At 44.8% G+C, this 13,459-nt stretch overlaps 1 protein-coding gene across 1 annotated transcript; it reads left to right on the top strand.

Annotated features, from left to right (window-relative positions):
- The first annotated feature begins 1,475 nt into the window (after positions 1–1,475).
- Positions 1,476–13,297, top strand: ZXDC (ZXD family zinc finger C). Its single transcript, XM_027723839.2, has 10 exons — positions 1,476–2,526; positions 2,980–3,132; positions 4,062–4,140; positions 4,264–4,394; positions 5,014–5,184; positions 5,765–6,447; positions 7,127–7,211; positions 9,025–9,197; positions 10,143–10,244; positions 11,076–13,297. Exons 1-10 carry the CDS (start codon positions 1,476–1,478, stop codon positions 11,160–11,162), a joined length of 2,715 nt encoding a protein of 904 aa, XP_027579640.1. The 3' UTR covers positions 11,163–13,297.
- The last annotated feature ends 162 nt before the right edge of the window (positions 13,298–13,459 follow it).

Raw genomic sequence — 13,459 nt, 5'->3', positions numbered from 1 at the left:
GCCAGCCATTTCCCACGCTTGCTGTAGGAGACTCGATGCTAAATTGCTCAGCAGAAAGGGGGAATAATCTGAGCATCGGAAGGATCACAGCACCATCTGCTGGGACTGCTCGTCGGTCCCACGGCAGGAGAGAACTACTGAATTTCTATGGCAAATACAGGATAATTTTGCCTTTTCCCTAGGTGATGGAGAGCCAGAAGGCAGCTGAACACTCTCCTAAAGAAAGCTTTGCCCAAGAATGAGAATTAAAAAAAAGTTTTATGCATCAGCTGAATTTGTAGGATTGAGGTTTTTTGCATAGCTTCAACTGATTTCAGCAACAGGGTGTCATTTTAGAGCCTCTTTCCTATCCTCAGCCTGTTTTTCTCTGTGTCCTCTTTCCCTCCCTCCTTGGCAGCCTTCTCCCCTCTGGTCAGCACTTGCTTCGTTACTCTCCTCTGTCCAGTCCCTGCTTTCTGCTGGTCTATCTTGGGTGATGCTGTGACATGGCTGTGCTTGAACAGGGACTTTGCATCACTCAGGGCTGGTCCGTAGCACTATTTTTGTATTTCCACTGATGGTGCACGGGGTGTTTTGCTAAACCTATCACAGCTCTCTGAGTGTGGCTGCAACCTCAGTATTGCTCCTACACGGCAGTTGAGGGAGGTGATCCTCCTCCTTTACTCAGCCCTAGTGAGGCCACATTCCAAGTGCTGTGTCCAGTTCTGGGCTGGGCTCCTCAGTACAAGAAAGTCGAGGAGCCACTGGACAGGGTCCAGTGGAAGCCACAAAGATGATAGGGGGCTGGGGCATCTCTCTTACGAGGGGAGCTTGCATGAGCTGGGCTTGTTTGGTCTAGAGAAGAGAGGATTGAGAGGGGATCTTATTAACGCATATAAATATCTCAAAGGTGGGCATCAAGAGAATGATGCTGGACTCTTTTCAGTGGTGCCCAGAAACAGGATGAGGAGCAATGGCTGTAAACTACAACACAAGAAGTTTCACCTGAACATGAGGAAGAAATTCTTTACATTGAAGGTGGCAGAGCACTGGAACAGGCTGCCCAGGGAAGTAATGGAGTCTTCTCTGGAGACATTCAAAACCCACCTGGATGCGTTCCTGTGTCACCTGCTCCAGGTGCCCCTGCCTTGGCACAGGGGTGGGACTGGATGATCTCCCGAGGTCCCCTCTGACCTAACAATTCTGTGCCTCTTCCTGGCTATCAGTGGGAATAAACACCAGAATAAACACCCCCAAGGACCCGAGATGATTCCAGCGGTGCCCCCTGCGGATATCGCGGTTCGCGACACCAGCCTGGGGCGGCCTTGCCCCGCGGGGCAGCCCCGCTCCGCTCCGTCCGTAATTCCACTCTCCGGGTTTCCCCGGCGCCTCCCGCTCCACCCCGTCCGTGACTCCGCTGTCCGTGTTTCCGCGCCGGCCCGCGCCGGCCCCGCCCCGCGGCTCCGGTTTCAGGCGCTGCTACAGGGACCCCCAAGATGGAAACGCAGGGGCTGCCGGCCGCGGAGGCGGCCCGGGCCCGGCCCGCCGCGCAACATGGCGGCCCCGCCGCGCCGCCGCCGCCGCCGCCCGGCTGGGACCCGCCGCCCGCCACCGCCCCGCCCTCCCCCGCCGGCAGCACCATCGCGCCGGGCCTCTACGTGAGCTTCCCGGTGCTGCTGGTGGAGGAGAAGCCGGAGCCCGGCGCCAGCCCCGCGCCCAGCGCGCCGCCGGCGGGGCCCGCGCCCGACAGCGACGGGCTGCTGCTCGTCTTCAACGTGGTGCGCGGCGCGGGCGGCGGCGAAGCGGGGCGCGCTCAGCCCGGCCCGCCGCCCGCTGAGCCGCCGGAGGAGGCCCCCGGCTCGGCGCCGCCGCCGCCGCCTCCTCCTCCTCCTCCTCCTCCTCCCCCGCCGCCAGCACCGCTGCCCCCCGCGGGCGGCGATGGCGGCGCGGCGGAGGACGGCGCCTTCTCGGGGACCATCACCATCAACAACCAGAGCCTGCTGGTGCGCATCGAGAACGGCGTGCTGACTCTGGGGCCCGGCGCCGAGCAGCCCGCGGGGGCCGCGCCGCCCAGCGCCGCCTCCAGCCCCGCCGAGCCGCCGGGCGGGCCGCGGCCGCGCTCGCCGCCCACCTTCCCGTGCCCGGAGCCGCGCTGCGGGGAGGCCTTTCCCCGCAAGCAGCAGCTGCGGCTGCACCGGCTGTCGGCGCACGGCGGCGGTGGCGGCGGGGAGGACGGGCGGGGCGCGGCGGCGAGGCCCTTCGGCTGCCCCGTGCCGGGCTGCGCCTGGTCCTTCGCCACGGCCTACAAGCTGCGGCGGCACCTGCACTCGCACGACAAGCTGCGGCCGTTCGCCTGCGCCGCGCCGGGCTGCGCCAAGCGCTTCACCACCGTGTACAACCTGCGGGCGCACAGCCGCGCCCACGAGCAGGAGGCGGCGCAGAAGTGCGAGGCGTGCGGGCAGCGCTTCCCCAGCGCCGCCCGCCTGGCCGCCCACCGCCGCCGCAGCCACCTGGAGCCCGAGCGGCCCTACCGCTGCGACTTCCCCGGTAAGCCGCCTCTGGGGATGGGCTGCCTTCCCTCCCCCGCCCAGAAAAACCGGGATCCCAACTCGCTTGTCCTCCCCGCTGCCCCTTCTTCGTCTCCCTGAGGGGTCTCCCCTGAGACTTCACCTCAGTTATCAAAGACTTCCATCTAATTTGGCAGCTGGAGGACGCTGCGCCTTTGCTCCCGTGACTTTGTGAAGCACGGCATGACACAGCACCACTGTCCAGTGGTGCACCTTAACCCGGGCTGTGCGGGTTTTCATTGCCCACCTTGGGTAAACAGTTGTATTTCCTCGGAGTAACGTAGTTTAGGATTGCACTGTTTGTTTAGTTTTTTTTATGTTCCCGGATGTAACATCCTGGAAAAAGGATCATGAAGATGCCTCGCTAAAAGCTGGAAGGGAGAAAAGAGTGCAATTTTCCTGATTTTTATTGCTGTTTCCCTTCTCTCCCCAGGCTGTGAGAGAACGTTTATCACAATGAGTGCATTATTCTCCCATAACCGAGCCCACTTCAGAGAGCAAGAGCAGTTCACCTGCTCATTCCCTGGCTGTAACAAGCAGTATGACAAAGCCTGCCGACTGAAAATCCACATGAGGAGTCACACAGGTATTCACAGGCATGACTTGTACCTGGGGAAGTACACGGAAGATAGCTATGTGAAGAGTGGACTTCAGTTTGCTGGAAAAACTGAAAGTCATGAAGGGAGGAAGGGTGACAGGAATTATTTGGAGTCAGTGATTCTTGGCCTTCTGCGAGGAAGGGGTAGGAGTCCGCTGAATCAACTGGCCAAATGCAAAGTAGTTAGGGACATGCAAAGCTGTAGTTTCTGTCATTGTGCACTCTGTCCAGCAAAACTATCCCAACTCTAGTCCCAAATTCATAGACCTTCAAAATGTTGGTCAAAACAAACAGCTGAAAAACTCTCAGACCATGTGGAGTGTTTGTGCCAAGGTTGGGAACAGCAAGAAGGTAAATTTCAACTCAGGCAAGCACTCCTGACTTGCAAGGACCACTGCTAAGCTGAAATACAGCCTCCTCATGTTTTAAAGACACTTGTGTGTACTCTCTACTGTCCTCTGGTTTTGTGGCTTTAGTGTTGAGTTTTGGGGTTTTTTTGTTTTCTTAAGTGTCACTTTTGTTAAGTTAAAGTTCATAGACATGATGAAAATCAACTTCACATACTTCACTGTATGGTAATCAAGATGCAGTCACAGGTCATGAAAACAGGAAAGAACATTTCTGTTTTCAGTAATGCTCTTATTTACTGGTTATTAAAGTACCTTCAAGATAACTCAGATTAATATGAGGTGGATTGATAAATCTGATCTGTGATCTTTGATGCACAGGAAAAGATGCAGTAGCCTGGAGGCCCAGACCGTACAAGGGTGTAGGGGCATGACAATACTCTGCAGTGCATTGCAGGACAGAGTGGCTGAGTTGTTCTGTCTTAAATTATTTTAAGCAGGTTTTGATGTTTTCTAACAGCAGTGTGTATTTTCATATTCAATGGTTAAGGTAATCTTTTTTTGCTTAAGGTGAAAGACCTTTTATCTGCGACTTTGAAGGCTGTGGCTGGTCTTTCACCAGTATGTCCAAGCTTCTGAGACATAAAAGGTAAAGGAAGCTTTTTCTGATTATACTGTCCTAAGCTGCTGGCTGTTTGTTTATCTGTGGGTTTTTTTTTTCCAGTACCTAAGCAGCAGTGGATTTAATCATGGCAATTTCCTTCCCTTGTAGGAAACATGAAGATGACAGGAGATTCATGTGCCCAGTAGAAGGCTGTGGGAAGTCCTTCACAAGAGCAGAACACTTGAAAGGCCACAGTATAACTCACCTTGGTACAAAACCATTTGAGTGTCCAGTAGAAGGTATTGCTCCACTCTTGTGCGTTTACTGGTAACCAGTGTGTATTTTTGCCTAAAGAGTGTGTGTGTTTTCCCCAAATGTGAGCTTGGTAGAGGACTGGAATAATTTAGAGTGAGTCTTTCTAACAGAGTTTGAAGAGGTAAAACTAAACAGAAGACATTGCAACTGAACAAGTGATCATTCCCAAAGTTATGGATTACAGAGAAAACTGTAGTTTGTGCTCTAGCTTCACTACCTCCATCACTTCAGCAGGACTCCAGGAACAGAGATTTTTGAGTCTGATCTGAAATATTCTGTTTTATAAAGTCAAGAAGCTCTACTTAGTGATTGTGTCTCCTTTTTATGGTCTTGCCAGAAGTCATCATGAAGAGTTTAAAATGCCGTAGTGTGGAAAGGTTGTGCTTTATATTGGATGAATTCAGGGTTTCTTTTTGTCAGAAACAGGTTGTTGAACTGTCCTGCCCACTCAGACGTTGATTTCTTCTGGGTCCTCTGAGTGTATGCACAGGCACTGCAAAATAGCAAGTAGAGTTCTGCAGAGATACTGTGATTTAAGACATTAAATATGAACACTGAATTGAAATTAGATGAAATTTCAAAGCCTTGTATATCTTCTTACAGGCTGTTGTGCAAAATTTTCAGCAAGAAGTAGTTTGTATATTCACTCCAAAAAACATCTTCAGGATGTGGACTCATTAAAGACCCGGTGCCCTGTTTCCAGCTGTAATAAACTGCTCACTTCCAAACACAGTATGAAGACGCACATGGTCAAACAGCATAACTTCAGCCCAGGTAAAGTGTTTGTTTCAGGCTGTTAGGGGGTGCAGTGGGAAAATTAAATGTTTGATTAGGGAAGATATGTATTTACTAATGTAGAAATCTTAGTCTCATTGATATGAATGACAGAATCTTTACTGAAACTGGAGTTGATTTCTCCCTTCCCTAAAATTTTCAGTGGGACCTCTGAGTATTAGAAAGTGATACCTGCACTTGACCTGTGTGAAATTGTGAGAAATTTCATTGTTTTTTAATGAAGTAGAACTTGTCCTTGTCCGTGCCATCTCTAGAATAGTAGCAAGGTCTAAAAGAACTTCTCTTTTCACCCCTTTTTCCACTCCTCTACAGCCTGACTTAACTTGGACTGTCTCAGTGTTATTTTTTGGCAAGTGCTTTTGTAACTGAAACTTCTCAGTAAAGGAGTGAACTTATTTCAGTAAGCTGCTTTTTCTTAGATCTGCTTTAAGGGAAGTTGGGAAGTATTTTAGTAGGCTGAGGATACAGAATTTTAAGCTTCCTCCTTTGATCATTCATATTTTTCCTCTCCATTGTCTGATTGAAAGGTCTCTCTTATAACCAAACTCTTCTCTTCCAGATCTCCTAACTCAGCTGGAAGCAACCAACTCCCTCACACCCAGCAGTGAACTCACTAGTCCAGGGCAGAGTGATCTCGGCAACATAGACCTTGTATCCCTGTTCTCCAACGTGTCTGGTAACAATTCTGGAATTGCATCAGACATGGCGCTGGTGAACTCTGGGATTGTCACCATCGATGTTGCTTCGGTGGGCTCGACACTGGGAGGAAACCTGCCCACCAGTACCAATTCCTTAAGCCAGGCAGTCGATCCCTTGATCCTGGTGGCGAGCAGCGACATGCCGCAGAGCCTGGACAGTTCTCTCCTGCTGGGAAGCGGTGCAGTTCTACAGCAAAGCACTTTAAACTTGGATGATGTACAGACTGTCAATGCCGAAGCCTTGGGTTCGCTGGCGTCCCTGTCGGTGAGGAACTCCAGTCAAGATGTGCACAGCTTGACGTCCAGCAATAATTTAACCATCGACACGGCCACTTTGACTCCTTCCAGCAGCCTCGGCGGTACCAATGTGCCTGAGTTACTCACGCCAGTTAAAGCTGAGCGGAATCTGGTTCCGTGCTCAGATGTTGTTGGTCAACAAGAGGGCAGCAAAGTAGTGACACAGTTTGTCTTCTCCAACCCTCCGGGGAGCTACAGTGCACAGAAGGAAATGGATCTTGGGGCAGTGACTGGCAGCTCGTTTTTGGTATGGAGTAACTATATTCACTTTACCCCAGCCTGACTTTGGAAGTCTCCCTTGCTACTTACAGGGAGACCTTTCTCTCAGATTTTGCAGATCATGCATTTTGGCTCTTTTTTGACAAAGGGTATGGAATGTTATGTTGTAGTAGTGTGTTGTCACAAGAGGATTCAGTGTGGTGATAAGTTCTCTTAAGAAATACTGGAATTCTGGTGGGGACAATTAAGGAAGAACCTTTCAAAATAAGCAGCTATCCATCTGAAATGGAATTTGCAGGAATACCCAAGAATATGTGATATATCTTGTGCATTTCATTCCAGGGAAAGATTTGGGCTGTAAGAGTAACTGCAACATTTTACTCTCAGTCCTCGTTCTTGTTTTAAGTATTCTTCCCTTTCTCCTTCACTATGTTGCTGCAGACTGTTTACATTATAAAGTAAATATTTGTTAAAATCTGAACGTTTATAAACGTGGACCTAACTTCTTAGTGTGTTGAACTCCAAATATTGAACACACATAGGGAGTTTGTTGAAACACTAATCAAAAGATTAGAGAAACTAGAATTCAGTGTTTGCAGCATAGAAGGTAACTGCATTTGAGAACTCATTAGTCTGTGTTCATTGTCTTGCTTTGTTCTTGATTCCAAAAACTTTACATCTCTGGGCTTTTTTTTTTTTTTTACTAGGAGAGCAGTGGGTCTGCAAGAACAGACTACAGAGCCATTCAGCTAGCCAAGAAAAAGAAACAAAAAGGGAATGGCAGCAGCACAGGTGAGAAGCCATTAATTTTGTCAAATTTACTAAATACAATTATTTAGGATTTTTGGCACTGCAATGGGAGCAGGTTTCTGAGTGGCATTCTTAAATGTCCCATCCAGTATATTGCTAGTTAAAATGATTATGCATGTGGTGTACCATCTGTTACTCTGGATAATCACATTCTGTGGAATATCAAATTCACAGTAAGTTTACAAAGAAAGATGCGCCATATGTTTCATGGTTGTTAACAAGACACTAGCTCTCCATCTCTTCATCTGCTTTTTATTTTCTTATTAAAACAAAAAAAAATTAAGGTCACTTTGCTTTCTGTTGTTTATGCTTTTGGTCTTACTTAAGGCATTCTTTCAGTCAGTACAGACAATAAAAACAGCTGGAATTTTGCTTGTATGTTTCTCTTAGTAATAGTGTGTATACAGTGTTAAGGAATTTATTTTTTAATTATCTGGAAATACTCAAACCTCTCTCTCAGATTTTTGCCTTGTAGGGAGTTCTTGTGCAGGCTGTGGTTTAGGTCATGATTCCAGATGTGTCCTCTTCCTCTTAAACTGTAGTTTGACTCAAAGCCATCTGATGTGAATTATACACTACTCCTTTGTCAGGTCAGACATGGTCCATGGCTCACCAGACTTGCACGAGCTCAGATGTTTGAGTTGTGTCTACCTTTGGGGCTGGGGTGGAATATCATATATTTTTGATATGAATACCATATATGGAGAGAGAGTTTAGTTCCACTTTGCTGTCTCTTAGACCTTCCTCCTCTGAAAATCAAGGCAATAATTTTTGAGGTGAGTTAAGAGACTAGTTCTGATTTGAGAACCGTTGTGTTTGTGTATTTGTAAAATGCATACCTGTATAAATTCTGTCTGGTTCCGGAGTTGTCACATGGAAGGATAAGTGCATTATGAAGCCAGTCCTGAGTGTCCTTGTATTAGACATGTGCATGTGTCATCAACTGTGTCTTTTGGTTGTTAATTTGAAAAAGGCAATTACATTTTACAAATGTCTTCTGAAATGACCTCAGAAAGCTCCTGTTTCTGTTCCTACTCAAGTCTTTCAAGTCCACCTTTCACCAGCTATTGCCTTAATGCTACCCACTGCTTCTCTAAGTGGTCTAGAGCATCTTATATCTCTGACTGGTTTAACTAGGTTGAGCGAATACTATGGAGGGAAGTTCAGTGTTTAAAAAGAACTTATCCAAGCCCTTCATTTATTATAGATGAAAAAAGACCCCAAAAACCCGCAGAGTTGACAGGACTGTATCCTTGCAATTGTTTTGATTAGGTTTTTGGTTTTCAGCTTGTAATACAGCAGCTGATTTATCTTGCTTTAAACTGAAAAAAGCTTAAGTTGTGATAATTATATTTGTGTAGCCCATTCTACCCAACAGTCCTTGAAATATTTCTGAAAGTAGATGAGCTTCACTATGCTCTTTTTACAGTTTAGAAAAATGATGTGCATGACTTCTCAGGAAATGAATTGCAAAATTAAAAATAGAAAATGCAATTCTGCTTCCTAATTCCTTTCTATATCTCCACAAATATACCAGTATTTCTGTGCTACCACAGGGGTGAGCCCTAAGCTTAGCAGTTTGTGATGTGGTTTTAATGGTGTTCATGTAAAAAGATGCTCACTCAGCAGCTGGAGATCACCAGCTTTTAGCATTGTCAGATGGTGCTTAATTATATTGCACTGTTGCAGGCATTTGCTGTGTAGTGTAAATAGCTGCATAAAATTGAAAAGTACTAGCAGGATGCTTTGGTTAATTGTTTCTGACCATCTAACTATTAAAACTGCTCTCTTTTAGGGGCATCTGGCTCTGGTCAGAGGAAAAACAAAGGTGGTAAAGTAAGCCCCACCAACTTTTCATCATCGACTCCTGGCAGTCGACTGGGTGGCAACATAGTTCTGCCAAATGGAGGGCTGACAATAAGGGACCCTGCCACTGGAGCTCAGTATGTGCAAATTCAGCTTCTTCAGGTAAGAGCTAAGGAGAAAAAAACATGCTCATCTTCTCTGTTACCCAAATTGGCACATTTGTGGAAGAATTTGACTGTTTGTGAACTCAGGTACTACTGCCCCTGGATGAGATCATGAGCTCTGCAGTATTCTTACATTATTCCACATCTCAATTACAAAGTAAATATTAAAACAAGTAAATATTAAAACAAGTAAATATTAAAACAAGTAAATATTAAAACAAGTAAATATTAAAACAAGTAAATATTAAAACAAGTAAATACTTAAGTATAAATAGTAATTAGACAAAATATAAATAAATATTAAAGTAAGTAAATGAAACTGACTTGAAAACATTCCTGCAAAAGGAAGTTTCAGCCTTAACTGTTATTTTTCTAAACTGTTGAAATGAAGCTTTAAAAAACCCAAAACAACCTAGTAATTGGTGTGGACTGATTAGAGGAGCATGAAAGGTAATAGTTTTTGGCCAGGTGTGTATCTGTGTTGTATTCAGAGAGAGGGGTAAGTTCCTTCTGCTTTACTCCTAAACAACTATGGTATGGAGGAAGCTGTGGGCAGAGTTCTCCATCCATCTAGTTTTCTGAGGGATGTTTGTAACATAACAAACATGAAAGTTTGTAACTTTTATGTTAAGTATCAGCTTTATGCAAACATGGTGAAACTTGTTTCACATTTCTGAGTGTTACATTTGTTGGAAGATGAACAATTCCTTCCTTTTCAGATCTTGCCAGTGGTCCTGATGAAGACAGGATAATAGGTTGTACTCTGGGTTGGGTTCAGATTTAAGTGGTAGTTAGCTTTCTACATGTTTGTACATCTAGGCCTTACTAGTACTGTGCAGTGGCTTTAGCAGATTTTTTAACATCATGAGGCTGAGTGAAATTTGCCATATTGTGCTGAGATGCCTGGGGGTCGTATAATTTTATCATATTTCTGTGTTCACAGGATGATTCCCCAGGAGAGGGAGATTTGCCCTTTCAGCTGAGCTCCCAGTCCTCCTCATCACATTCTCAGCTTACAGTGGATTTACCTGTTCACATACTTCAGGTACAGCACGTCAAGCCATTGGGTTTTATTGCCTTGCTTGAAAGTGAAGACAGTTTACTGTAAACACTCACATTCTGCTTAATGAAAGTACCTTTTTTTCCATTGGGAGTTTAATTTCACTCACACGAAGTAGTAAGCAGAGAGCTGCATTACACAATTTATCTTGTGTCTGTTACTAACCTTTGACACATCATAGGTGGTTGTTTCTCTTCCTCTGTTACTGAGTAATGAATAACTAAATGTTACTCATTTATTCTGAAGTGCCCCCATCCTTATTTTCCTGATCCCAGCCTGCAGATAGTAGGTGGGTCAATAAAGAATCAGAATTGGAATGTAACAGGCTACAGGAAGGATAGGAAGTGGGAAGTAGAATCTTCAGCCTAGATTTCAGAATGGTGTCCATATGGGAATGGCAGGTTACAAAGCTTACTCAGGGGCCCTCAGTTTTGATAAACTCTGCAATGCACCTATTCTTGCCAAGTGGGCTTCTCCTAGGTAGAAAATAAAGCTTTTTTTATTGAGGAGGGGCACCTTACTGTGCTAAACCTAGAAATACAAGAAGAGTAGGGTTGTTGGCCGTGGTAGAGAGTTAATGGAGGAAAACCAAATAGCAATTTTAAATTTAAATGCTCATCTGAAGTGTTCCACAGAAAAACTGTGGCAGCATTGTTTGGGTGGATCCCCAAAGTAGGAAAACTTTGGGATTCCCCTGAACCATTCAAAACATTGCTGTGCTGTTGAATAAATGTCAAGATAATCTTGCTGATAAGCAGTAAAAGCATCTAGAGGTGAAAGTACTGAACTCTTCATGCTGTCTGTTTGCTTTAACAGGAACCACACAATTCCACTGAAGATGATGCAGGTTCTGATAACTCTCAGTTCACTGGAAGCACAATAAACTTACAGGATCTGGAATGACCATTATTAAGAACAGTTACTTGAAAACAAATTGGGCAATCATGACAGAGTGAGATAACTATATGGGTCTTTTTCTGAGGAAAATATGAAAAGTAGGAGAACTGAAGTATGGTTGCACTCTTTGTGATTTGCTAAAGACAGTTGCAGCTGAAAGATTTTCTTAAAAAATGTAAATCCCACTTGATGTGCCTGTGTAAGATACCCTGTCTGCCTGGTGGTCGGGGAGGCTGAGGCAGACTGCTGTACAGTGTTGTTTCAGGGAGAAGTACTGTATTACACTTCAAACTGAGGTAATATTTACTGTTTTCACAGGAAACCAAGTATTCTACAGCTAACAAGTGCAAATTTATAATCCTGCCTATGACAGTTAAAAGTTTCTTTCCATTGGTTTCCTGCTGGAGCCAGTGGCATCGAGGAATTAAGAGCTAAAATTTGCAAGTGTTTTCCACACACAAAACCCATAATTGTTTTGGCCTGTGTTTTGGCAGAAAACTGGAATAAAGTGTCACATGTAACAAAATTAACGTTCTATGCCATGAAAATGAGATGCTCTAAAATCTTTGTTTTAGAAAGCTAGATTCTAAATGTTAACTTAGCTGTGAATCAGTTTGTAGCTCATGTTGAGTTTCTCCCTTTCCTTACTCCCACGTCCCAAATACTTTGCTGAATTCTTCCAGCAAAACTTGAAAAAGAAAACTGCAATAGAACTGTACTCACTGTAAGTGATTAGCTAAGAGTCCAACAGCATCTGAGAGAGGTTTGTTATTATCTTTGTGTTCCCTTTTTTGGGAGGAATGTTGACTGTCCTGTAAATTTAAGCACCTTGATTTTTGTCTCATCTATAAACCGCTGCCAAGTTACCTGTAAACTGGCCACTACTATTTTATTTTGAGTTGTTTGATGTTTTTGTTTTTTTTAATGGAACACTGTTAACACATGTTCTTTATTGCTATCCCAGAGTGCCACATGCACGTGCAGCTTACGGCTGGTTTACAGAATATGCAGTTGTCAGAGTATTTTGTGAGGGGAAAAGAATTGTTACCCAGAGAGATTTGCCCCACTGAAAAACTGCAGTTTCTCTTGGGGCTGGGGGGAGAGGTTGTATGTACTCTACTTATCTGGATTGCAGACACCTAAATAAGTATAGGGTTGTATAGGGGAAAAAAACCACCTTTGGTTACGTTTTAAGGTAGTAATTTAAATGTTTCTTATGGTGATGTTCTGAATGCCTATAAAAGTATGTATAGGAGTTTGATAAAAGGCTGTATGTACTGTTTTTTTTTTATTCTCAGTGAGGTGTGTGTATGCACGTATGTGTATTTTTTTTTTTTACAAAATAAGATATGTCACAGAGGGGAACGTTGTGATCTTTCTAATCTTGCACATATTTATTTATTTTACAGTTATACTGATGTTAAATTCACATGAGGTTGTTCAGAAATGCTTTTACTTCCTGTGCCTTTTGAACTATGTATGTGTCCATATAAATGCTTTTTTTGATTGAAGACCTGGGGAGGAAAAAAGCATACAGGTTACACTGAACTTCAGCTCCTGATTTGTAGGCAGTATTATATCCTCTGGTTGAACCAGTTTTATTTTTCTATCTTTAGCCTAACTGAGCATTGAGGTCTCTCTGTTCCTCTCACTCTGAGTTTACAGCTTATGTCCAGGGAAAGTCTTAACCTTCTCAGGCTGGGTTTCCAAACCAAACTGTTGATAGATGAGATCTACCCAGTGGCTGTGACTGCAGCATGGAGTCCACTCCTGAGAGAGAGAGAGATTGAGAAGGAGTTGTGCTCCAGGGACTCCTTGGTCTTGCTCTAGTGGTCACCATGCTCTCCCTGGAAGCTGAGACACCTTGAGCTCCCAATGCCTGCATTATTCTGTTCTCAAGGACCATACCAGTTCTTACTCTATTAAAATGGCCAAGGAACACTCCATCTTTTTATGGGACTTGCAACCAAATCTTTCTACTTCTGAAAATGTACCTCACTCAGCTTTGTAAGTGAATGTAAAGTGCTAACCTCTTGGGGCAGAAAATTGGATTACTTGGCTTGGAGTCCATTGCTGGCAATGGATACCTGAAGAACTGCTGGTGCAAAAGGGTTAATAAAGCTTTTTTTTTATGGTCAGTTTGTCACTGGGTGTTGTTCTTTGCTTGGATGCATCTGACATAAAGCTAATTACTAGCAGCTTGATTTCTGCAGAGCCTGTGTTTTTCCTTTGGTTGCGTCTTTTCCACAGTAGTGGGGTGGAGTCTGTAATGAAACCCATCCTTTGGATTAAAGCATAGCCAT

The sequence above is a fragment of the Pipra filicauda genome, unplaced genomic scaffold, assembly GCF_003945595.2.
Source record: "Pipra filicauda isolate LSUMZ 115617 unplaced genomic scaffold, ASM394559v2 scaffold593_size253620_pilon, whole genome shotgun sequence".
Taxonomy (NCBI): Eukaryota; Metazoa; Chordata; class Aves; order Passeriformes; family Pipridae; genus Pipra; species Pipra filicauda.
Note: the sequence above shows the minus strand (reverse complement) of the source record. Positions and strands in the feature narration are given on the sequence as shown.

Excerpts from the sequence above, each read along its gene's own strand:
- ZXDC (XM_027723839.2), top strand. The coding sequence starts at position 1,476 with ATGGAAACGCAGGGGCTGCCGGCCGCGGAGGCGGCCCGGGCCCGGCCC. Across the intron at positions 2,527-2,979 it reads CTACCGCTGCGACTTCCCCG|GCTGTGAGAGAACGTTTATC; the intron begins GTAAGCCGCCTC and ends TTCTCTCCCCAG. Across the intron at positions 10,245-11,075 it reads TACCTGTTCACATACTTCAG|GAACCACACAATTCCACTGA; the intron begins GTACAGCACGTC and ends TTGCTTTAACAG.